This window comes from Cyrtonyx montezumae, unplaced genomic scaffold (genome assembly GCF_038088225.1).
Source record: "Cyrtonyx montezumae isolate F1298 unplaced genomic scaffold, pur_monq_1.0 scaffold_3, whole genome shotgun sequence".
Lineage (NCBI taxonomy): Eukaryota > Metazoa > Chordata > Aves > Galliformes > Odontophoridae > Cyrtonyx > Cyrtonyx montezumae.
In genome coordinates, this window is record NW_027072034.1 from 21410327 (window position 1) to 21437761 (window position 27435).

Consider the following 27435-nt stretch of genomic DNA (forward strand, 5'->3'; position numbering starts at 1 on the left):
TGAAGTACATTAGGCCCTCACTTACGAAGACGAAGATGCAAAATCTACTACTGGAAAATTAGTTAAGCAACTTTCCCACTATACTTGCCAAACTGGCTGAACTGACAAGACTTTCAAAGCATTTCAAAGACATTTTCTTCAGCTTAATGGCTCACAATCTCAGACCTCCTCCAATGGCACTGAAAGAACACATGTACGTAAACTATTTAAACTGGATCTAATTTAATTACTTCTACAATCCTAGATGAAACTTTTTTCCCACATTCTAATAATCCTAATTAATCCTCTCACTATCAGTGGATAATTAGCAAGTTCTCTGTGCTATTCTCCATAACTACCTGATAAATTGCAGCCTACCCATAAGGCTTTATATTATACACCACAATGTATTATGGAAGTGAGTTATTTCAAAGGAAGCTAACAGGAAAAAGAGCAACAGAGAAGTTCAGAAGTCATCTGAACGACCTTTCAGGGCCACTGTGGAAACACTGGGCAACAACCACCTGGCTGAATTTAAAACTTCTAACTTAATTTTCCCACAGTGCAGTGAAAGAAAAGATCGAGGTTCAAGATCTGTTTTGGAAGAGTTTACTTCACTTCATCGTTGAATAGGAAACCACTAGTCTTAATGAGGTGCTGACTCTTGTGAATGCACCCACTGAGGAAGTTTTCAATAAGAAAATATCCTCTCTGGCTCCATGCAAGACACTGAAACCTCTAATCAATCAAGAACATTTGGTCAGCACAGGATACTATATCCTGAAGTACTGCAATATGTGCATGAGAAGAAACATCTCAGGGAGCATTAGCAAGTTCAAAAACTTGCATATAGAAGGGAAGGAAAAAAATACTATTATAAGAAAGAATTTCAAATAAATAAATAGATAATGATAAATAAAAAAATAACAGAATCTATGGCAGGTTAATAACCTTTTACTGATACATTGGAGACAAACACTGCATGAAAACTAGGTGATAGGAAACATGCACCTGAATTCCCGTCAAGAAGAGCGAGTAGTGTTGAAAAGCAAATTTATGAGGTAAGTTTTGATCAGATGCTGACAGACCTTTAAAATGAAACACCATCAGACTAATGGTCTCACCAGCTGTACAACTAGAGCAATTCTGAGCTGTTAGCATTCTGCCCTCCACTCCTTTCAGGTGCGGAGCAATTCTTCAAAAGGCAAAAACTGAAGAGTAGTAGCATCTGAGAATGCTATTCATTTAGGACAAAGTCAGACACCACATATTTCTCAAAAGAGAAATGCCTGCTTATTGGTCTCATTCTATTACCTTAGAGAGCTGTGAGGATGAAGCTGTTCAATTGCTTTATCAGTTGCTATTTTTAAGCACAACTGTAAAAGATAAATATAATTTACAAATACCAAATGTTTTTTACTTCTGTCCCCTTGGAATACATTTTTTCATTCCTTCACTCTTGCTATAGAAGGCTAAAAAAGCCACAGAAGTTCAAGTAAGCCTCACTTTAAAGCACAAAATAATGCATCTATTGACATGTAAAAAATGGAAGCAGATATAGATCATACACCGAGCTGTATCTCTCCAGGATTACCTTCTCAAACCACTCACAAGTTCCGCGAATGATTTTTCCCAAGCGTACATCTTTATTATCTTCATACCACTTATGACTTCATTCATGGTCCTAATCCTGACATCTGTAAAGGCAGCTGTCTTGCTCCTGTAAACAGCAGGAAGTAAAAATTCTCAGATTTTCAAAAGAAGATGGACTATTTTTGATCATGTAATACACTCATATGAAGTTTGTGCTTTTACTTCTACAGGATTCCCGCAACTGAAATGACATTACAAGATCTTTCTTAAACAATATTTTACGGCTTACACACAGCAAACAGATTTGATACTCCTGTCCATGTTCCTGGCATTCCCCAATCTTAGGAAACCATCAGTTGATTCAGTGTGTGGAACTGTGTATCATTTGGTTCCAGCACACTGTATTCCTTAAACAACATCTTTATGCATAAAAAAGCTTAATAATAAAAATGCTAAATGTTACAATTGGAGCAAAACAAAAAGCTGGAAAACTATACATTTTTAAGAGTTATTTTCACATTTCAAACCTATTATCAAAAGGCTATTTTGATGTTAAAAAATTTGGCCATGGTTTGTGTCTTTTTAAGGCTAATTCTTCTTGAAGTAAAGATTACTTAACAGAGCACGGGCTACAATTTAGGAGAAACAAACACATATCTAAATTTCCTAAATAAATAAACAGAATTTAAGTGTTGATTTTAAGTAATGCTGAATTAAGAGAACCTATTCTAGTTGTCTATTACGATTGAAGTGATGAACAAAGTAGGAAATATATATAATTAAATAACAAAGTCACAGTTTAAATTACGAAAAAAGGAGTGAAAGTTAGAAGCCACGTCAGAAATCTATAAACCATGCTAATAAAGCAGATTATAATTCCGAATTCACTCATGTAGATAAGTATAGTTAGCACATAATGATCTATCGTACGCCTTATTTTGACTAGTCCCACTTGTTTTTCCTGCTTATTTATATATAAAATCAATGAAAGACAAACTCAGAGACCATATTAAAAAAACAACAAACAACACAATTTAATTTGTTCTCCTATAAGACTTTTCTAGAAGAAACAGCCATGATCAAAGGAGATATGAAGAAAGAACACTGGGCAATTTTTCATCATTTTAAACTAATGTAGTAGCTATGGATAACCAGTGATCCATACAAATCAGGATGGCTAAAATAAGTTATTATAGAAGAAATAAAGGAAACTGACCCTAAAGTAATACTGCTTAGCCTAAACCAACCTTACTAGCACAGAATGAGAGAATCTTTGCAAAGTCCTTTTTTTTCTTCTTTCAAAAAAACTGAGACAGAGATTTTCTCAATGAATGTGAGACCTTCTCCTTCCCCCTCACCCTTGTGTGACAAAACACACGGTTTGTTGTTCATGTCTCTGTACCAACAAACAATGATTCTCACCTGCACCCTTTCAGAAACAGTTACCTTTCAAAAGTAACTTCCAGATTTGGTCTCCAGATGATAGAAGGTTGGAAGCAACCATTAAAGGTCATCTCGTCCAGCCTCCCTTGCAAGGAACAGGGCCACCTACAGCTAGACCAGGCTGCTCAGAGCCCCGTCCAGCCTGACTGTGAATGTCTCCAGGGATGGGGCATCCACCATCTCTCTGAGCAACCTCTTCCAGTGCCTCAACCGGCCTTAGCATAAAATTGTCCCCCTAACACCCGATCTAAATTTCCCATTATTTTAGCTTGAAGCCATTTCCCCTTATCCAATCACAACAGAACCTGCTAAAGAGTCTGCTCCCATCCTTCTTATAGCCCCCATTTAGAAACTGAAAGGACGCTATCAGGTCTTCCCAGCGTTCTCAAGGCTTGTAAGCCTTCTCAGAAGTATTACAATAATAATACTCATTTTAAATGAAGCATGTTACAGAATTCCTTTTCACACTGATGATGTATATCCAGTGGATTCTGGTGGTGTTTGACACAATGGTTCCAAATATTATTCTTTAATAAAGAAATAAATGTATACATAGAGCTCTGAATGGGAACATTTGCAGTTGCACTGCTAAGCACTGAAAGGGTTCTGTTCTTGTGAATATATTTTAAATGGTCTTCAGCCCATCATCTGAACTATTTCTCAAATAATATAGGATTTCATATGTATTTTGTGCAACACACAGTGGTACTCTCGCAGGTAAAAGCACAGGAAGAAGGCGGAATAAGTAGCTGTATCATAAACTGGTGTGCATGTGTTTACAACATTGGGTTACAAGCACAATGTTACTAACAGCAGAAATTATCTGCCACACTGACTGCTTGGATTCGTGGAAAAGCCTTTAATTCTTCAATTACTTTTTCATAGGGTGATTTCCTTATATTCATGCAGATTTCCAGCAATTGTCACATGAACATATGGATCGTCACAAAGCTGGCATCCATTTCAGTTTTTCTAGTAATTCCTTCTGTTCACTGGGCATTTGTATTCACAAACAGGGAGATATGTGGACACATGTCTTTCCCTTGCACTCCACCTAATAAAGTGGCCACTAATTAATGGGGGAAAACCCAAGGAATGCTCCATTGCTACTGGCGTATCTTTAAAATACATAACTTAGAGAAGAGATTTTTGTCACCTTGTTGTCTGACCCTTGGACAAGTCCCTTAATCTCTTTATGCCTCAGTTTCCCATCTGTAAAATGGGAATAATAATGCTTACCACTTTGGAAAAGCACTCTGAACACCACCGATAAGGCACTGTTTAGGTGCTAAGTATTTTAATTGTTGACATTACAACTCAAGCCAAGAGGAAATTAGCTTGATATATCTGCATGCACAGCACATACACAGTGAAAATGCATGCATAGGAATATATGTTCTACAAACAGATCTTATCATAAAAAAAACCTTAAGAATTTGACAGGGAACACGGAATGATTCATTATTTGAGAAAGAGCAGGTGAGCATAATAACTGAAGACTATCACAGTGATTACAAACAGAAGTATATCTGTGAGTTGGTCTAGTTTTGTAATTCTCAGATCTCTCTTCATACTTAGCCATGCAATGGCAACGCCAGTCAATACTTCTGGAAAACCTGTCATAAAATACAACTTGAAAATAACCCTACAGCAATCCACTAAAAAAGAAGTTTTACTTATTTGAAGAGCTAGAAGGAACCCATTCACCCTGAACAGACGTGCAGCACAGATGTGTAACACTACAAAGTGCATGAGTACACAGAAAAGGGAAAAAAAAAATCCATTTTGATGAAAAAGTCATTTATAAAATCAAGATGCAAGTAGAGCATGATTTATTACACAACAGAAGGAAAAGCAGGAAGCCAAAACGTTGAAAATAACTTGATGCTCCCACCTGAGGTAAGTCATTTTTTAAGAGGAAGTCACAGAAAAATAAATTACATTTGCCTGACAGTGGAAAACTACTGTAGACCTGTTTCATATATCTACAACCCCAGAAACTTAGAGCTAGAAATCTCAAAGCTGGCATCAAAACAGTGCTTATAATTTTCCTCTTCCTTTCTCTCATCTCCTTCACCGTTTTCTTCTCTGCATTTTTATATTGGAGGAAAGACAGCAAGATTTTTAAACACAGAACTTTCAGAGCATTCCACTCCAACACCTTTATCATCTCAATAAGTAAAACTTACGGCAAGACTGACAAGTAATAATCTCTCCCTAAGCATTAGCTAAGTAAGGCAAAGCTCAAGTTGCTACACAACTCTATGCCCCAAACCTACAAGGTAGATGCTAAAGAGCTACAAGGCAGCTATAGAATAGCCCAAGGCTTTAATATACTGGACAACTAAAAAGTGCCAGATATTGTCTGCATCTCCAAGGGACAAACAACTTCAAGTCCATATGAACAGAGCTTCAGAATCTCACATTATTAACTATGAGAAACACTGGCAGAGATCAAAGAGAAGGCAAAAAACCCTCACCACATGGAAGTTGATTTCACACCAGTACTCTAACTCTATCCAGCCCTCATACAATCCAGTATGTGTATTTTTGAACTCGGGCCAGAAAATACTTACGACCTGATGTATGCAACCTTACCTTAAAGAAGAAAAAAGCCTCCCAATGCAGGTTTGTATGGGCAGAAGAATAATCAGAACTGCCATTCCTGCAAGACATGACGGGCCTATTTCCATCCAGAGAAGTACTGTTACTGCTACAGCTTGAATTGGTCCAGCCCACAAGAAGTGCAAGAAAATTGTTACCTAAGCAAAGAGATAAGAAAAAAAATCAGCTTTCAGTCCTAACTAAAACATTATAATCCTAATAATGTGAAGTTGAGAAAGCAACTGCTCTGTCTGAAGCAGGTATTGAGGCATTCAACCAGAAGATCTGGTGAAATTCTCCACCAGATTCAGAGATTTGAATATGGCAGACTATACTGAGATGCCTAAGAAAGCAAATAAATCCCCATATTGTCTTTCTTGTATCTACAGGCACCAATACTCACCTGAACTTAAGAAAACAGCAGGAAAGTATGAAATGGGCAAAAAGGAATGTTTTATGAGAATAAAAAAATGAGTTGGATTCAGTGATCCCTATCAGTTCCTTCCAGCTCAGGATAATCTATTATTCTATGAATATTTCTTTTCACATGATATTTGGCAAACAACTAGAAGAAATGTTCATAAAAAATGCTTACCACCAGAAAGATCTGTTAACAGTTCTTACCTGATCAAATTTGTTCACATCATTTGAGAGAAGATTTACTATTTGTCCAGTGGTAGTTTTTGCCATAGCTACATTACTGAGACGAAGTGCCTAAAAAATTCAAAGCAGTCCCAATTTGTCACAGCTTATGCAGCACATAACACACATACTTAGAAGACTCAATACATAAATATAATGCTGCAGCAAAAGATTTTGCCTGAGGGTATCTGGGCACAATTCTAAAATGTTAGACAATAGGTTGGTTAACATTCCAAAAAAAGTCCTGAAGAACAGCATATAAAAAAAACAAGTAGTGTAGTGAAAAGACTGCAAAAACACAAGTGCCATAAGAAACACTACCTTCACTCTCTCTGAAGTGGGGAAATACCTTGTAAATTTTCATTTACATTTCTCTCCCACTCAGGAGCAACTCTACAAAATTAAAACGGAAAACTCTACCTGAAGATCAAATTAAAATCAAGACAATGTTTGGACAACCAAAACAATTTTGTTGTGAGATTCCTGGCAGAATGCAATAAATTAAGTTATTCTTTTTATACTCTCACTCCTTAGTAACACCACAAACTCCATCTTCTGATTTGAAAATCAAAGTAAATCTCTCTCTACGAAGCATAAGTATTTCCCTTGCTAACATCACCTGTTAAATCCTAAAATTTCTAGATTTTATTAAATGAAGCACGTGCTATGAAAAGCAACAACAATAAATACCAAATAGTTTCATAGTCTGATACAGGCTAATCAGTAGGAAATAGAATGTGATAATAACAATATTATCCAAAATATCTTATCTGTAAATCTGCAGTTGGAGTATTACCACAGAGATCCAAACTGAGATAGCTCAAAGATGCAGATAACAGACTCTGCTTCCTTCTATACCTGCTACGAAGAAAACAGTTTTGCAGCACAAAAAAAATAACAAACAAAACGTGCTACACATTTTCCTGTAACAGGAATAGTTCATTCCTAAAAACACTGAGCATTTTAACCTGGTCCACGTCTACTTTCCCTTTCCACTACCTAATGGCTTTAAATATTGCTTTAATCATAGCATTTGCAAATTCACTCTCAAGGTAGGAAACACAACCAAAAATTAATTAAAGTTAACAATTTTTAAAAAGCAACTATATATTCAAATTACATTTGATTTTACATTTGCCAATTCTCTGCTCTCAGTGCAAGGATTTTCTGTCTGTAACTTTTCCATACAGATCTATTTCCCAGCACACATCTTTTCTCAAAGAAAAGTTTCTAGTTATATGAACTAGTGAGAGCTGTTTCTACACCTCGATGACTCAATTTACACTGTTCTCTGTAATTGCACAGACCAAATTTCAATATTTTTTACCGTTCTTTGACTTTGGCACTCCAATCTTAGTGTTAAATCTTAGTGTTAAGTGTCCCAAACTGTTAAGGGCACAGAGAAAGGGGAAGAAGTGACTACAGAAAAGAATACTGTAACTATTCAGTCAAATAACTCCTGACACCTTTCCGTCTGCTTCCTGTCTTAACTACTTCACAGGCCAAACCACTTCAGGGTTTAATTCTGAACCCAGAAGAATTTCTATAATTAAAGTCTGCTCCTCCCTCCAAGCCTTCCATAAGTAGTCTGTGGTTTTAAAGCATGAAGTTGAGCCATGAGACTTTTTTTTTTTTCCTGTGCATCACTAGTACTTTCTGATCACAAAACACCTCAGAGCTTGAATACAGGCTTTTTGCAAATAAGATGAGATTTTAACTTTCCCAGAAATGGAACAAGGTACGAAACTTAAGAAGTTCAGCTGCTGACTGAAGTTCTTTATTAAGGATGCTCTCCCATTCAAGCCACTCATCCTTGCAAATCCAAGGCTCTACTTAATACGGCAATTAATGATTGCCGCAAAACTGCTGGCAAATCAGCATCCAGATCCTTTCAACAGCATCTATGTGGATAAAGAGGAAGTATGACCTATCTAAAAGCCTCAGATAATGAAGACAACTGATTAGTAGGGTTTATCAATGTTCTCCTGCGACCTCAGCCTTCACCCTCAGGAGTAAACATTTATGAGATGAGGGGAGATTAATTTCCCATTTAATCACATATCTAGAAATAAGGATGCACATTATAAACACTTCTTTTCCAAGCTTCTAGGCTTCTAAGCTAATATCAACACCGCAACAACAACATTACTATATACATATTTCATGAATTTCAAACTGTGTTATGATAATCAGTTTAGTAAATTAATACCTTGGAGATGTGTTTATGTACACGAAAGCACTGTGCCATGTTAGAAATGAGTTCCCAGAGGACAATTTCCAAGGTATCAGAAGAGGGAGAAGAATAAATACGCTCATGAAAAACAACCTCCACTTAAAATGTTTACTCTCCTCACTTCTACTGCTTTACCTAAAAACCTCACACGACCTATTGCATCAGTGTAAGTGTAGTGGATGGCACCTATGCTTAGTGGTTAAAGTAACAAAGATTTATTTATGTTCTAAACAAGATTTACACTTCTGATCCTTCACTGAAACTTCTTTGCTCAGGTCTGTCACAGGCAGGTCACTAAAGTGAGAAGTGCAGGGCGTTTTCCCTTCTGACATTCACTTCCAGCTTGGAAGTGGAGACAGACTCAATGGCTTAGGCACTGTCAGCACCACCAGAAGAGGGAAGCAGATGTTCAGAACTGGCACATTTGCTCACCAGAGCACCCCAAGGCTAGCATTTCATACTTGATGTTACTCAACCTCATCTCATAAGGTAATAGCCCTAACTCCGCTTGATCCACCTTCCATCTGATCACAGCCCTGCAGACTGGAGGGGCAGCAGCAAAACCACAGTATCTTCACACCTCACTGAACTGATCCCTATGCACTCAGGGAGGCAGAAATCTCTCTATCTGCAAAGCAGGCAATTCACTGGTCCTAAAGCACTGCGAAAGAAAACAGAAATGAGTCACGCCATTAACCACAGCAGGGGGTAAGATCAGACAGTGAAGCAACTCCCAGGCACGGGAGGGCAGAGGCTCATGGTGACATTCAAACACAAGGACCCCCCTGGGAAAAAAACTGGAGGGCTACGAGATTGCAGGCAGGAAGCAGGCAGGGCCCAGCATCCACCAGCAGCTCTGCCCTTCTGCTGTTTGCTTACCACATCCTGCTGCTCCAGCAACCAACCCTTCCACCAGCAGCAGATGAGCACTAGCAGCTAGTCCTAAGCTTTATGGCTATTTAACTCACCACCTTCACTATGAGGACTGAAGTTGTCCTTCAGACATTGTACTACTGAAGAGAGAGCAAAAAGCACAGAGATGCATTTAAGAGATAACATACGTTATTACAATGCATTACATTTTGACAAATGAGTAACTTCAATGGCATTGCAAGAATGAACATAACAAAGAGCCACGTTTTTAACCTCATACCTCTCATGAAATAGCAACTGAACACCAACTATTACATGTAAATGTTAGCTTACCTTCCGATAAATCATATGACACATAGCCACTCTCAGCTTCATGCCAGCCCGCTGAACATGATAGAAGTATAAGTGGTGCATTATAGCTAGAATAAGTGTGCACACAGACAGAGCAGCTGCATAGCAATATGCAACATTCAAATCTGAGGTATCATAGTTTTCAAAATAACTAATGATTTTTCCCAAAAATATTGGCTGAACTATTTTGAGGGTTTCCTAAAAGAAAAAGAAAGGAAAAAAGCATCAACAATTTCATATCATACCACGCTTCCCAACTCTGTGTCCAAGCAAATAACAACCAAGTTACCACCACAAATCACATCCCATATTATTTTTATAGTCTAAAACATCAAGCCAATTTCATAAACACGCACTCAAAAATAATTTAACCCCCATTAAAATTTAGCTACATCTTTAAAAAGAATTCAGTCAATTGCCAATAAGAACTCTGAGGTGATAAAAGTTACATGAATATATATTACACGTGCATATTCAAGGATAACTTTGTGTGTCCTTTACATCCATTTACATACAACAGGAAAAAGACAAAATTTTTTCTGTGGGGCATCTCCCTCAGATACACAGAATAAAGCTAAGCCCTACAAAACAGGTCAGATAATTTGTAATGTCTCAAAAGTATTGCACTGGAATCGGTCCATAATTCAGCATCCATAGCTCAGTTTTTCAGTCTCAAAGAGGCTGCAGCTCTTACTTATTTTTTCTGAGAGAGTATATGAACATTATGGATTCTCTGAACAACCCACCACAAAATAATCTAGCTGTTACACAACCTCAAAGGCCAAATTCCACATCACTGTTAGCTAAGAAGTGTATTGTATCACATTTTATATCACTTACCTCAATCATTGTGAAAATTCCCAAAACTAAATAGGATTTCCAATAACAAAGAATAATTGCTTTTGTTAAATGGGGTGTTTTTCCTCTCTTTTTTGCTTTTTGCACCTCTTTATCCCAGTACCTGACAAACAAAAAGCAAATATGCTGGAGACAGAAGGAAAACAATAAGGCAATTACCTGGAATAAAACAGTTTCAGACTTGAAGAAAGATTGCCACAATCACCTTTATACTCCACCTTCATTAAGAAATTAAAAGGTAACAGGCAGTAACTCTTTTTCAATGTACAGTGCTCAGTATTAGAGGATTATTCTATAATCAGACCATCTCTCACATCTGTCCCTAACTCATCTCTGCCCTGTGCTTTCAGGAGAACGAACAGATATGGCACCGTCTGCCTTTTTGTAGCATCAGCAGCAGTTTAGTCACTTCACACTCCCTGTGAAGGGACATTCCTCTGAAGGAAAAGATTTCACCAGCTCAATGGCAGTGACCTTTGTGTTACCACGTGTCTATCCACAAGCAGGATACAATTTGTTCAGATTAAAATCAAAGACAGTAATAACAAGAACGATGTTGTTTAGTTAAATATGAGCATGAAATTAACTGGAACTTATGGAGACATCTGAAAATACACTTGTCAGACAAGATGCCCCTCTTTGCTTCTGGAGGCTAAATATTTTCTGCCAGGCCCTCTGACTTTGCTGATTTGAGAGCTGAAATTAGTCTAGCTCATGAAAGCCAATGTTATTATTTTGTAACTTGGCACACAAATTTGAAGTATACAGTATGGATGGGAAAACAGAACATTAATTTTTACCTTCTTTTTTATTAAAAACAATTACAGTTATTGTCTAAATAAACGCTCCAGAATCAGAACTGAAATTTCACGGATTCTTTTTGCCGACCAAAGTGAAGAAGCTGCTTCCTTTAGTGGCTATTTATGAATTATATTCTTTGCTTCTGAGCCAAGTCCACTAAAGAATAAAAAATAACCTTTTTTCTTTGGCATGCTGTATTTTCTACAATTTTCTGACTCATAGAAAGTGCGTGCTTTTACTGTAAGAATCACTGGAAAGAGTTCATCTTCCTCTACAGTGCACTTCCTGAATAGCTTCAAGACATGTCCTTGGAGTTTGGCGAAGATCTCCAGCTAGAAAGATGTTAAAAACTGCAGTCCTATGAGCTTATCACTGTCTCCCTTCAGCTTCCTTAACCAGGGCAGGGTGATACAAGAACTGGCCACAACCTTGAGTTTCTGAATTCCTTTCCTTGGGGAGTCTCTTGTCCTAACCAAACCATTAGGAATGTTGATTTGCTCTACATCCTTCAGCATAAAGACAAGGTCAGCCTTTATTAATACAGAGATCACCGTTCGCTGGGAGACAAAGTTATTGTTCAAAGACAAAAATCTCCCTCTACTGAAAGGTTCAGGATAATGTATGAGGGATACTCCAAAAGTAACACCTCATTTTATTATGCTGGTGGTAGGGCAGTAGAGGCTGAGCCTTCTCATATACTTCTCATATACTATTCCAAGCTGTTGCCATGGCAGTAGGGGGGCAGTCTTCCAAAATGGCATTTGACATGGACGTGCATATGAAGCAAAGACAGAGCTCTCAGTGTGATGTGATGTGCACTATGTTTTTGGATAGGAAAGGAGTACTCGTTCTCTGGATTTCCTGGAACCTAGAAAAACCAGCAGCTCTGACCACTATATCATGATGCTGACTAAGCTGAAGGCTCAAACTTCCAGAGTCACATCAGAGGAGAAGCTTTATCTTGCAACATGGTAACATCAGGTAGCATTCCAACCTGAAGACTGTTGAGCACATTGCCAGTACTGTCTGGACTGACTGTCCTACAGCACCTACTATACAGTCTGGATCTGGGACCTTCTGACTTTTGTGTGTTCATGTTGATAAAAGACAACTGCCTGGGCAACATTTTTCAAGCAATTATGCTGTCATAGCAGCTCTGAAACAGTGGGTCATCTCCGCTGATGCAGATTACTTATGAGCGCGGCATGCAGGCTCATGTTCATTGCTGGTGAAAATGCATAACTGATGGTGTTGACTGCTGGAAAATGGTGTCAAGTAGCTGAGAAATTGCTCTACAAAATACTGTTACCGTGCTCTTTGTATTTGCTGTAGTTTCCATGGAAATAAATAGAAGGCATTAATTTCAGAGCAACCCTGGACAAGAGAACCTCCTGAGTTCAAGAAACATTTAGACGTCATATTGAGGGACATGATTTAGTGGGAATTATTAGTGACAGGTGTATGGTTGGACTGGATGATCCTGGAGGTCTTTTCCAACCTTGGTGCTTCTATGAGTGGGAGATAATTCACTATTAAAAGAAAAATTTTCTTTATATACACATGTGTGAAGTGTACATGGCTTTCATTGAATTCATCTTGTTCTCCAAAAGCACAATAAAAATATTTTTCCTCTCTTTTATAATGAGAAATTTTAGCAGTTTTCATAGCTATTCTAACATAAGACCAAAAGACCTGCACTAATTTAACAAAGATTACTGCAACAACAGCTGAGGGAAAACCTTCTTTACCAAAGCATTCTGCAAAGTGCCAGACAAATTTTAAATGACCTAAGAGAAATACTCTAATGTACTTTCATTACGTATAATAAGAAGAAATTAAAATGCCTCCATGGTAAAATTTCTAAATGCTACTCTTAGCTATCCGGAATTGTTAATAGACCTTGTTAAACTTTACAACAATCTCTTCAAATTTTAGAACGTGAAGAAAACCTCAGCAGCAGCAGAAAAACAATGAAGTGCAACTATCATTTTACTCCTTACCACTGTAAGTCCTCCCCAAGCTTCTTTGAGGAATCTTCTGGCAGCACTTTATACATATCATCTTCTTCAAGTTTCCGTTTGTGGCCAATAATAAATAATGGATTCAGCCACCTATTTAAATATCAATGATCCAATGATTAGTAAACTTTATTTCCTTAACTGTTACTTCTTTCTCTTCCCTCCTTCTTCCCTCCTATTCTCAAGCATCACTCAACATCCACGTGTTTTACAGAATTTATCTTCACAAATCCTGAAGAAGTAAGTCATCTTCATTCTATGATATCCTAAGGCTGTTTGTGCCCCTCAGAACCTTACCTCTAGGCATCCAGATAGCCAACATAATTTTCAGACTTAAGGCAATTTTTTCAGTGTTTACTTATATTTACGGAAAACTAGCATTCCTTTAAACATTTATGGAAAAATGGAACTTAAACCAATTATTGTAATACTAACAGAATTGTGCGTAAGACTATACTATATATTAAAATAAGATTTTTGTAATTTGCATGGGTATTCATTTATATGGGAGAAGAAGTGACATTAAAATTCCACTTTTACAAATATTTAATGTCAGTAATTTAAAGACAACCACACAAATGTAAAAATGGGTAAGTAATAGTTTATTACAAGGACACTGGTGGAAGTATAAACACAAAGCACAACATCTCGTTAGAGAAGATACTAAGAAATGAGTATATTCAAAAAAGGGAAAATACTTTCTAAGAGCTCAATTTCCTCAACTACCCAGATTCTTAAAAGCTCAGTATTTTATGAATGAGGCAGAACGAAATAGAATAATACCTATGAAACACACATGCCTTAGAAACAACAGGGAAGCTGGGGAAAACACATTCTGCCACTTTGTATCTTTGAATCCCTAATATTAGGTTTTGTGGAGAAGCGTGAATTTTAGCTCTCCTGTTCATTCCCTAGAAAAACTTTCCAGGTTGGCCATCATGAAAAGAACAAAGAGGTCAGAGATTCATCAACTTTAGAAAAAAACCCTTTCATTCATGACAAGATACCTGTCTTTGGTCAATTGCCTGTGGAAGTTCCTAACTGCCATTCAGTTTCTGCTGTCTAATTATTCCCTGACTTCAACACAGCTTTTACTAGAGCACCTGGTGCACTGGACAAAGAGTATTCTTTTCTTGAAGGCACGCATACAAGAATTCAAGACTGTGATGGTTTACAATGAAGATATTTATTTATTCACAACCACAATAGTGGTTATGGGCATTCATCAACAAGCTCGGCATTTCTTGCTCAGGCATGTTCCGGTTGAACTTTAGATACACTTGCATAGGAGAAATATGTTGGTTAGTTTCAGAGAGGGTGGCAAGACAGGCTGAATGCTGGAAGAGGGGGCTCAGAGCTTCTTCCAAGGCAGAACTGTCCCAACAACCTTTTCACAGGTGAGAGATGTGATCCTTCCCCTCTACTCTGCACTAGTGAGGCCTCCCTGGAGTACTGCATCCACATGTGGAGTCCTCAGTACAGCAGAGGACACACACCTGTTTGAGCACATCCAGAGGAGGGCCACAAAAATGATTCAAAGGATTAAACCCCTCCCCTGTGAGGACAGGCTGAGAGAGCTGGGGCTGTTCATCATGGAGAAGGGAAGGCTCTGGGGAAGAGCTGAGAGTGGCCTTTCAGGATCTGAAGGGGGGCTAATAAGAAAGAAGGGGAAATACTCTTCAGCAGTGTCTGCTGTGATAGGACAAGGACAAATGGTTTCAAACTAAAAGACAGATCTAGACTGAGATAAGGAAGATGTTTTGTTACACTAAAAAAAGTGAGGCACTGGAACAGGTTGCCCAGAGGGGTGGTGGATGCCCTGTTCCAGGGGACATTCAAGGCTGGCTGGACAGGGCTCTGAACAATCTGATCTAACTGTAGGTGTTTCTGTTCAACACTGTGGGGTTGGACTAGATGTTGTTTAAAGGTCCTTTCCAACTCAAATAAATCTATGGTTCTCAAAGATCCTCTGTTCCTGCCATGAGAAGAGCTTCTGCCCATTTTGACCCAAATGTTTCCATCAAATCACATCAAATCTGGGGCTCCTGCTACCAACTACGAATAATAAAGCAAACACGGGGCAAATAACCTCAAGATCCATCCACCAATTTCTGCTTGCTGGATGGAGAGGCTCTCTTTGCTCCAGCAAAGTCACAGGAAGCATCTGCAGCCTTCAATCAGCTCCTGTGGTCATTTATCACGTGTTCCTCCTCTTGCAGCATTGGGACTACTCTTGCAGCATTGAGACTAGTCTGCAGTGTACAGTCTAAGAGGCCAAAGGACTCCTTTCTAACTGAGCAGGACAGACTACAAGTAATCTTCCCCACCTCCTTTATTGTACGTATCAAGGTAAGGTTATGCTTTCAGGAAAATACAGAAAGATCAATTCTTCTCAAAACAGTGGAAACAGTTAAGACATCCCACTAGCTACTGCTATCAAAGTGGTGAAAACAAAAACCGTTCTGACATTCAAAATTAACAAGGAGTGTAAGTAAGATATTTATTGACATATAACAGAATGCATACTGGGGAGGGAGGAACGCATTAAAATAAAGCAGTACTCCTAATTTTATTCTATTGAACATTTCCATGTTCATACTTATACTAGCATGGTGAAAAAATACAGCCAGGCCATGGAAGAATGATGCTTCTGCTGAAGATAACCACGCTATCCTAACACCAGTTTGACTCAGCACTGCAGACAACAGTGTGAGAAAGCATAGCCACAGCCGAGTTGTATCCCACTTAAAAACAGACTGGATGAACTGGATATCACTGCAGGTCTCAAGTCTGCAGGAGAGCCAAGAATCACAGCCTCTCTCTCAGTCCTAAACTCTCAAAAAAACTTACTGATGATACCTCCACTGAAGTCATGGTTTGCAGCAAATCTCTTCTCATATCCCCCTCTACATGGCCCACATTAACCAAGTACTGTACACAATATGATATTTAATTTCCAAATTAAGTAGGAGGTGGAAATAGCATAATGTAAAAAAAAAAAAACCAAACGAAAAACAAACAACACCAAAATGTCTGTTCCGTTCAAGAATATCACCAATTCATTGCTTCTTGTATTTTTCCATTAGTTAAAACTGTAATCTTAAAAACAGTAATATATTGCATCATAACATCTATTTTAACATTAAAAAAAGCCTAGGAAAAGCAATTCAGAGTATGCAGAAAGAGGTGGCAATTCATCTTGTAACTCATTATTATATTGGACAACATGGCAGGGTTAAGGGTAGATTTAGACTAGATACTAGGAGGAAATTACTAACTTTGTGGGTGGTGAGACACTGGAACAGGTGGCCAAGCAGAACTGTGGATGTCAGCTCACTGGAATCATTCAAAGCCAGGCTGGATGGGGCTTTGAGCAACCTGGTATAGAGAGAAGCATCCCTGCCTACAGCTGGGAGGTTGGAACTAGATCATCCTATAGGTTCCTTCCAACCCAAACCATTCTATGATGATGGTGGCAAAGACTCTTCCCTTGCCTGAAGTCTCAGTTAAAGAACACTGTAAGAGGACTGTTAAAGAAGGTAGGAAATACCAGGCAATGGCTCACATAAAGAACATTCCTGCAAACTCAGTTGTCCAATGCAGCCATGAAGGAAGACTGCCCACTGTAGCAGTGTATCTGTTTTGTTCAGGTGGGTATCAGCTAGCACTGTTTTCTTCAGAGCAGGGGAAAAGTCCTGCAGAAAAGTAGAAATCCATCATGAAACAGAAAGCACAGAGGCTGAATTATTCCTTAATAAAAAAAAGCTACAAAAAACTCAATCCAACTTATAAAGGGAATATACCAACATTGGTATGTACTACTCCTTTCATGTCAAAGATGGACACAAAATGACCTCATTACTAACCTACTGTCAGAAGGAAGAAACATGAGGTTTTGTAGGAAGGAAAAATTAGCACCTCAACCCCACATCACTGTATTTCAGCTTAAATAAAAATCAGTCATCATCTCACTTTTCCCAGATACCTTCCTGTTCACTAAACATTTTCATTTTGAATAATTATTTTTGTTTATACATTACAACCAAGCAGCACCTCCTTTCAGTCACTCCTTCAAAACACAGCATTCACATATTGCTTTTCAAAGAGCACAGTCCCATTTTTCGCTAGCACAAACTACATATAAATATGGGAACACTTGGATGAATCCTGAGTACCCTTTGTGCAGCAGGGAATGCCTCTGCTCTATCAAGACAGCTGATCAAAGACATCAGTCTGGAGAGAAGCCCAGAATTAGTCCTTGTAACTGCCAGAATATTGATGTCATCAGGAACACAGACTGAAAAAGAAAAATTAAAAAATAATCACCTGTAAACGTGGTGCAATCTCAAGAAATATCCAACTGCAAAGCAGTAACTCACTGCTCTGAGCCCCAAAAACTTTCCTCCTCTACAGAAGTACCCCGGGCAATGATAAAAATGTAAAATGATTTGTTTCTGAACTGACAGAGGCCGTAACATAAACACTCACTTCCTGCATTTTCTTACTTCTGGGCCCTGATGTTACACGCCCTGTAACATTACAACAGAGCCTACCAGCTACAGTTTACTTGGCTGTTCAGCAAAGTGCAATTTTTACCCACTGTAATTAGAGAAATTATACCAGTATTTTAAAGATATTCCACAGGATCTGCAGGAAAAAAAAAAAGTAAAGAAAGTTTTCTTACCAGCACAAGAGACTTCAAGGGGAGGTCTCATCAAAATAGCATGTGAGAGAATTAGGCCCTGCTATCCAACAGGCAGGGCTGTTATGTAATCTGAATAGTCACACTACTCTGATACATGAAATAACATTTCCTAAATGAGAAAGCTGTTAAATTAGGTTTGCTAGTGTCCTGAAAGAGCTCCCCTTCAGTCAAGGAGGAAATACAGTACTTAGGCTAAATGAATAGCAGTGCCTAGCTGATCCACTTCATCAATCCAGGAAGGGGACTTTGCTTGCTCTGGATCTATGTGGTGTCCTGCTTGAAAATGCCCTGGGGTTGGTCCATCCCCTCTCCTCACTGGGGCTATCAATAATGGCTACTGTGACTGACACTCATGCTGGGTCTCACCAGCTGTACCCCCATGGGTAAGGGCACTGCTATCTGCCACTCTTGGCTTCTAGATCCCTCATGCTGCTCCCCAGCAGTTACACAGCTGTCTGTCACTAACACCTTAAGATATCTTCTGATGGACAAATGCAAGGTTTGATTATCACCAGCTTCCAATAAGGCCTTACTTCATCACTAAGTCAGCAGACCAGACTACACGGACTACTTCTCTGATTAAACAATACTGCATGTAACAACAAATAAAAAAAAGCAACATGAAAATAAGTTTAACTATGGTGTAATTTTACAGTGCCCAGTAAAAGCCACATCCTGCATGCTTTCATCAGCTAATACCTTAGGGAAATGATTTACAAGCTACATTTTCCTCATTCCTCCTAAGCCTATTTGTATATTACACTACAAGCATCACTGTTTATACTCAATGTCCAGTTATTTTTCCAGAATTGCACAGGAGAGTCTTTGTTTACTCAAATTCTTCCACAACACAAGGATCTAGGATTTCACCTTCCTGAGCAGCTTGGAAGCACGACTCCAACCACTAAGCTGCAAAGGAACATGCATTTCTTGCTATTTAGTCACCCACTTTGGAGCTGATTTTCCGTAAAACAAATTGGGTTTCCTCATGGGACCTTTTGATAACAAATCCCTGCTGCTTATCCTCCACAGCTCACCCCAGGTATCTCCATGGTCTTTTTATTATTTTTTTTTTTGTACTGTTCCTTACCCAGCTTCACAAAAATCACAGGATGGCTTAGGTTGGAAGGGACTTTTGAGATCATCTAGCCCAGTCTTGTGTCATGGGCAGGGCTGCTCCCCACCAGCTTTGGCGGCCCAAGGCCCCAGCCGGTACCTCCAGGTGCCAAAGTTTCTCTTGGAAGATGTCCCAGCACCTTGCCACCCTCTGAATAAAGAGTTTAATCCTAACATGTAAATTAAACCTCTCCTCTTTTAGTTTAAAGCCATTCCCTTTGCTCTATCACTATCTACCCATGTAAAATTGGTCTCCCTACTTTTTATATGTGCCCTTAAAGTAATAGGAGGCTTCAATAAAGCCTCCCTGGAGCCTTCTCCAAGCTGAACAAGCACAGCTCACTCAGCCTTTCCTTGTAAAAGAGGGGCTCCAGCCCTCTAATCATCTTCATGGCCCTCCCTCTGGACCCACTCACACAGCTTCTCATCATTGTGCTGGCAGCCCAGGCCCTGCACACAGCACTCCAGGTGCAGCCTCACAAGGGTTGGCTTTTGGGAAGCCCACTGTTGGCCTTCCCGGCTGCAAGTACACACTGCTGGCTCATGTCCAGCTTTTCACCTGCCAGGACCCCCAAGTCCTTCTCCACAGGACCATTCTCAAGGAGTTCTCATCCCATCCTGCAGACACATCTGGGATTGCCCCAGCATGGCTTCATGACACAACTCTGAGCTCTATGCCTGCGGTGCATATCCAGCACAGCTACATCCTTGCTTTTAGTTCAGAGGAGCACTGTCAGGATAGAATGCACAGACAAGGTGTAAATGACACCTCAACTCACCATAGTCCCCATGTGATTTCTTTTCCTAAGCTATCACTATTTCACATGCTCACTGATTCTCCTCAGTAATCTGTACTCTCTCACTTCCCCTTACCAAGGCAGTCATCTACAATGACTATACATAGTAAGTTCTGGTACTGAAGAACTTCTATTGAAGCAGGGCCTAGAGTAGTTACACAGAGAGAAAAGGAGAGAGATTTTAAACTGAGAAGAAAAAAAATTGGTCATCCAAACAAATCCCTGATCTCAGATGAGCTAACTGCTCAAACAATTGGAGCAGGCAGTTTCTTCACTGTTGCAAAATGCATCTAAAAATTGTTATAGTTCACCTGTGGGTTGAAGCAACAACAAAAAAAACAAACAAAACTACAACAAAACACTCTATGGAACAAATCCCAAAACCAAAGTTATTTAGAAGGTCTACAGTTGAGTGTAATGGTCCCTCATCTCAATTTTCAAAGAAACCTTCTGTTAGCATTTTCTGCATTAGCTGCTCCTTCCACACCCAATGGCAAGAGGAAGAATTAAATGACCTATGAGCTCACACTGCTCTACAAGTGATTGGATGATAGGGATATGGACAGAAAACAAACAAATAAACAAACAGATGATTACTCCTTTTGACTCTCCACACCCAAAAACAGTACTTTGTTATCTGTCTCCTCCATTCTTAAGGCCTGTTCTAGATCTACATGAAAATAAAATCCTTTTGAGGAAAAAAAATCCAAACAACAATAAAGATACTCAGCGGGACAATATTCTCCTAATTTTGAAATTTTGCATGGATTACAGGAGGGACACTTCATCTCAGAAATGGCTAAGTATGGCTAGGACATTTCAAAGGCAAATACCTTCAATGTGTAGCTAAATGGTTCCTTTAATTGCATTATCTAAACATGGATACTTAGCGTAGAAAGCAAATGCCAACATTCCTATAGTATCTATGCCCTTATCATAGCTGATATGATTTATACATAAGCTATGATTTTCAAGCAGTATTTTCTTCCATACAGTACAGCTATCTTGCAATAGCATGAGCAAAACTTACGGTCAAGAATCTGACTGAAATGTGACTACAGGATACTTAACATCTTACAAATGAACAAGCAAGGTATTTTTATAAAAAGGTGTATGTATGGCCTTCTTTCAACAGGGAGAAAAAAAAGAGAAGTCTGATTTCATTCTTCAGCTACTGAAAATGCATTTTCTGTTTATCTATACTGAAAATGCTTACATATTTAAGAGTTTCTTATAGTAACAGTCCTGCTAAAAAAAGCCACATTGTACCAAAAATCAATAAATGAACTAAAAATTAGCTATCTGAGATAATTACCTCAGATTCTTATGAGGTGGAAACTTAAGAATCTTAATTTAGGACACTCCAACTGGGAATTCACCTAGTATTAGGCAAGGTGCCAGGCAAATCTGAGAGCCTGATGCTGTTTGATATTTTCATTTGTTACCAGAAGTAAACTTAAAATCCACAAGGCAAATCTCTTCAACTGCCACCATAAGGAACACATATCAGCTGTAACGGTGGCATTGCTGGACCTTACTGGAAAGGCAAAGAATTCCTTGTCTAACTTCTTCCAGTGCAAGGCAGGATGTGACAGGTCACAGGACCAAAGTGCAGGTGACACTCAGGCTGACTCAAGGCCCAGCTGAAGCTGTCAGTGGCCCCTCTGACGCTAAGCTCTGGGGCAATTGAGGAGGAAGAATTTAAGAAAAGTGTATATTTTCACCAGTACAAGAGAGGTTCATGGCATGACTGCATTCAGTCAGATATGAATAGCTACACACTGCAACCATCACTGGCAAGACTAGTGCCTTCATGACTGTGCTTACTGCATTCTGCTCATGCTTAAATCCAAAGACGAAGATGTTTTTTGTTGTTCTCCTGCTATACTTTATTCAGACCAGTCAATAGGTCTCAGTCACTTTGTCATTTTCCCTACAGTACACTGTTAGTAAGCCAACAGCAACGCTTTAGACACCAAAAGGTAATTATAGAAGTTATTTACTGCTTGGAATCATAAATGTTTAGATACCTCGGAGCAAGTTTTCAGTTCTGCCAAAACGAGGCTTTGACAGAATTATTCTTATTAATGTATTTAAATATTATTGTTGAAAATAAATTGTAAGTATGTGATATTTAATAGGACTCTCTTTTACTTCTCTGAATAAAAACACTGGATTCCCATTTCAGGGTGTTCCAGCTTGCTCCCTTTCTCATGTTATTAAAGGCCCAAAATTTATCCCATCATAAAAATTCGGTCACAACACGTTTTATAACTTACCACAGGAGTGCATTCACTGCCTGAACAAAAGAGTGCTTAAAAATCCAAATGCTGTACAGTTAGGACATCTTTGATCATTCAAGAGAGCAAATTCTGTACATTAACAACAGTATACAAACAGCTACTTAATGAGCATGCAAGCTCCAAGACAGAACAAGTTAAGAATATCCTTACTGTACAGTTATTAATTTAACAATACTGAACCACCCCAGCAGAAGAAAATGCGAAAAACACTAGTCTCACAAAGCAGGAAGTCTAAAGCATTTGTAACTCAAAAATCTTTCCACAACAGATGTTTGAACATGAAAAACACTGAATGAAACTATCTTTCAAGTCCCTCATGAGAAGGAAAGCAAATCCTCCCCTCAATCTTCCAAAGCCTTCATTCCTACCAGCAAGCTGAGCCAGCAACAAATCTCACAAATGAAGTACATCAGAAATGTGTCTGAGCACTGCTAAATGCATAACTATCAGACAGATGATAAGTTTGGTAAGCACGGAAGCTTGCAACTCTGAAGGTCAGCAGATAAAGCAGTAACTGCAACATCCAAAATAACAATTTGGGCTTTGATAACTCTATAGTAACAGATAATTCAGTGAGAGCTATGGAAAACAGGAGTATTTTGCAACCACTCTGCACTATTTGTGACAAAATTATGAAGATGATTCTCATAACATCCAGACTAGCATTACAGAAGGGATGCACTCACTATAAAATAACAACATTTACACACAATATGGATGCTTCTCTTTCCCATGAACGTACTGCTGGATAGTTTAATGTTCATCAAGCTCATACTTGTCAAAGTCACAATCCCAAAAGCAAGAAGACAAGCTTTGAACAATGGGAGAAGAATGTCTTCAGCCTACACACTCATTACCCTAGTTTTATAATTCAGTGAAAACACGACTTCTTTTCTTTCCCTGTGAGTTTGATCTTGTTTCCGCAAGGCAGAATAATTTTAGCTTTTCTTCTGTACTGCTGGCAACAAAAGAGGGGGTGGTTCCAATGGCAAAATTGCACTTTTGGAGCAAAAAAAGCCAAAAAAGACCAAAAAATACGCCAAAACAAGAAAAAGGACGTTGGCCCAGCTACCTGCTGTGCCCTACCTTCTATCCTCACTGACAACATCTGGGACCTGGTGAGCTGAGCAGGCAAGCTCCTGCAATCACATGACAGCAGCTCCCAGGACAGCCTCGTCCAGCACTGCTTTTCCAGTTCTCCAGATGAAAGCATCTCAGAGCATCCTGCGTGAAGCGGCAGCAGTTAAAACGAAGCAGTGCCTCAGCAGTGCTCACACAGCTGACTCCGTAGATACTGTACAGTTTGTAGGACAGGAAGAATATTCTTAAGGTGACCCTTAAAGTTAATTTATACCAAAAGCATGTTTGCATACTTCCTGATTTTATACAAAACCATACAAACTTGTAGGAAAGTGGGACCCCCCTGCCTACTACTCTATTTAAACCACTACAGACATCATTTCAGCTGTGATTTTCACTGAGAAAATAGCAATGCTTTCTGACATGCAAATAATGAGGCTATGTACAGGTGTTTTTCTGATGATCGCATTTAGTACAGCCTAGAGAAGAGGCTTCAAAAGGGTAAACCCATTGCTGTGAAGTACTCTGAAGGCCTGAAAAGCAGCATATAGAGCAATTTCTCCCATTTGTTCCGTTTTGGGGTGTTTTTTAAATTTATTTCCAAACCTCTCTGTGTCCAAGCTTCCTAACAACTCTGTGTCCAATATGGGCATAGCTGGTGTTAAGAGCGAAGCTGTAAGTCAGCACACTGAACCCGAGGACCTTATACAAGTATACTACTATATTCCCCCCCTCCCCCACAAAGGGCCTTTGACGACATACCCTTTCACTATAAAACTGCTTAGCTAAAATCAATCAGGACTTCTAAACCCCCCCCCCCCCCCCCCCCCCCCAACATTCCGAGGGATTCCTGCACCTGTTTGGCATGGTTTTCAGGATCCAAGAGTGTTACATGAGTGTTGCACAGGCTACCAAGAACAAAAATAAATAAATAAACCCTAGCGCCGTGTGCTCTCTCCTTCCTCTCTCACACGTGCTCCGGGCTCAGAGAGCTGCCTGCCCTCTTCCCAAGGGCTCTGCACTGACAGACGAGTTGCTGCTCTCCCATTTCCCCTTGCGTGTCCTTTCCTAGAGCCTTTCAAAGCAATAGAACCGGCATCGCCCCGGGCCGGCCGCGTGCTCACCAGAAGAAAAGCCGGGAGCAGAGGTTGGCATCCCGCAGCGGGTTGGGTTTCTCCTCGCGGGGAACCGCTTCCATCCCGCCCGGCCGCTCCTCTCCTCCTCGCGCCGCTCCAGCCCGCCGGCAGCAGCGCGCGGCTCCAGACGCCTTCCCACCGCGGCAGCCGCCGCCGCTGTGCCGCCGCTCCGCGCCGTTTCCGGGACAGCCGCCGCTCCCGCCCCGGCCCTCCTCCAGCCCGCCCCGCAGGACGCCTCCTGTCGGCCCGGCTCCCCGCGCGCAGCCCACGGCCGGGAGCTACCGGCGGCAGCGTGGGGGCAGCGGCGGGCAGGCGCGCCGTGTCGTGCCGGGCGGCTCCGCTCCCTTCTGCCCTCCGGGAGACCCTGAATGCCCCACAGGGCTCGGGGGAAGGCTTGAAGCCGGCCGTAGTTTTATTGCCATCAGATCACTTAGTCCAGCCACCACCGTCACCACCACCATCACCACCGTCCCGCTAATCATGTCGTCAGTGCCACGCCTGCATGTCTCCTCCAGGGACAGTGACTCACCGCTTTCAGAGAACTTTTCCCTAATAGCCAACCTGAATATCCCCTGGCACAACTTCAGGCCATTCCCTCTTGTTCTGTCGCTGTTACCTGGGAGAAGATGCCGACCCCCACCTTGCCACAACGTCCCTTCAGGTAGTTGTAGGGCAATAATGTCTCCTGAGCCTCCTCCAGACTTAACAATCCCCATTCCCTCAGCCACCCCTCATAAAACTTGCACTCCAGACACCTCACAAGCATTGTTACTCTTCTCTGGACACACTCCAGGACCTTGATATATTTCTTTTAGTGAGGGCCCCGGAACTGAGCAGAGCACTGAAGATGGAGCCTCACCAGTGCTGAGTAGAGAGTGACAATCACCTCCCTGCTCCTGCTGGCTACATTATTTCTCATACAACCCAGGATGTCATTGGCCTTCTCGGCCACCTGAGCACACTGCAGGCTTATGTTCTACCAAGTGTTGACCAAGACTGCAAGATCCTTTTCCTCCATGCAGCTTTCCAGCCATTCTGCTCCAAGCTTGTAGATATGCATGGGGTTGTTGTGACCAAAGTGCAGGACTTGGCCTTTGGTTTTGTTGAAGCTCATGCAGTTGGCTTCAGCTCACCAATCCAGCCTGTCCAGGCCCCTCTGAGTGATACAGTCAACTCCCCTCGCTGAGCTAAACTCCACCAAAAGCACTCATTTTCACCTCAGTTCAGGACTGCAACTGCAGGGTCTTGAAATGAACAAGACTGGTCTGAGTTCACAGCTCACCAGTGCTGTCTGTGGTTCAAGTCTGACACTTTAGGAGGGTGGAGTGGTACTAAATAGTTCCATAATGCCACAAGCTCCTGGGAGGAGACCCTACAGTCTCTGAGAAACCTGTGCCAGTTCTCCAGCACCTGCATAGCACATACACATTAATAAGACTCCCTGAGCTTTTTATTCTCCAGACTAAATTGTTGGTCTCTCTTGTCCTTTCCTCATAGGGGTGGTGTTCCTGTCCTTTTGGTTCTTATTAGACTCTTGCCAATATGTTCATGTCTCTTATACTGGAGAGCCCAGAATTGGATCCAGCATTCCAGGTGTGGCCTCACCAGTGCTGAGTAGAGGTGAATGGTCACCTCCCTCAACCTGATAATGGTACTTTGCCTAATCCACTCCAGAACGTTGTTAGCTTTGTAACAGGGCCCCACTGTTAGCTCGCACACAACTTGGCGACCACCAGGACACCCAGGTCCTCTTCTTCAAAGCTTCACAGCTGAGTGGCCTCCATCATGCCCCGGTGTGTGGATTTTTTCCTCCCCACATGCAGGACATTGACTTCTTGATGAGCTTCATGATGTTTCTGACAGCCCATTTCATCATCCCACCCAGGTCCTTTCAGATGGCAGCACAGCTCCCTGCTGTCTCATCCACTCCAGTACTGACCCCTGGGACACCCCACTAGTTACTGGCCTCCGACTAGACCTGGGGCAACTAATCACAGCCCTAGTCTGCTAGACTGCTTCCCCCTGCAGCTGAGGCAGCTGCAAGAGAGCGCTATACTTGCATTCCTCTTGTTTATCTTTTGCCCTCAGAGCCAGCCTTATTCTCTTCCTACTAAAATGCCTTATCAGTGAAACAATTAACAGGGCTGGCATCATTCACTGTTATAAAGGAAGGACGGGATCCAGGCTGTACATGAAGAAGGTGCATCAGTTCATGCTTACAAGAATGTCATAACAATCACAAGCCAAAGAACTCAAGCTTAAGCGTGCTGTCAGTAAGCACTAACAAAACTGGGAGCAGAATACATTGAGCATATGCAGTGCACCACAGTGTTTTACAAGCAATAAGTAGTATGCTTTTCAACAACTGTCTATAGATCCTTGTGGATTATCATAAGGAAATAGCATGGCAATTTGAAAGGACAGGCTTTAACAAAATAGTGTTTATGTATTCCCAGGTCTCCCAAAACTTTGCTCATCAACAAACTCTGGCAGGTTTAGATTTCTGCAAAACAGATTTATTCAGCGAGATCTTCATAAGGGAATTAAAAGGTTTGTCAGCTTGTGTCAGGTAGTGGGAGAAAGAAAGATGTAAATCCTAAAACTGGCTTCTACTCCTGAAGCATTACCTTTGTGAAGTAAAGTAACCAGTAAAGTGCCAGTGGTACTGCAACAAAAGATTATCCAAACATTTCTTAGTTTAGACAAGAACAACTGATCATGAACAAGTAATTTTTTTTAATGAGTACACTTAACAGTATTAAAATAAAACATTAAAGTAATTGTATCCAAGATCATTGTAATGGCAGGAAGAGGACAAAGAAGAAACCTTAAGAAGTAAAATTCTTCTTTACCAGCATTATCCGTGACAGATGTCGACACTATTGAATTTTAAAATAAATACT

At 40.4% G+C, this 27435-nt stretch overlaps 1 protein-coding gene across 1 annotated transcript in view; it reads right to left on the reverse strand.

Annotated features, from left to right (window-relative positions):
• The window catches only part of ABCC4 (ATP binding cassette subfamily C member 4 (PEL blood group)), a 144045-nt gene extending 119364 nt beyond the window's left edge, over positions 1-24681 (reverse strand). The window contains exons 1-7 of the mRNA XM_065740845.1: positions 24521-24681; positions 13378-13488; positions 10559-10679; positions 9701-9916; positions 6244-6333; positions 5614-5777; positions 1574-1699 (exon numbers count right to left, since the gene is read on the reverse strand). Of these exons, the coding sequence (XP_065596917.1) occupies positions 1574-1699; positions 5614-5777; positions 6244-6333; positions 9701-9916; positions 10559-10679; positions 13378-13488; positions 24521-24594 (902 nt within the window). The 5' untranslated portion in view covers positions 24595-24681. The remainder of the gene's footprint in view (positions 1-1573; positions 1700-5613; positions 5778-6243; positions 6334-9700; positions 9917-10558; positions 10680-13377; positions 13489-24520) is intronic.
• Between the last annotated feature and the right edge of the window lie 2754 nt (positions 24682-27435).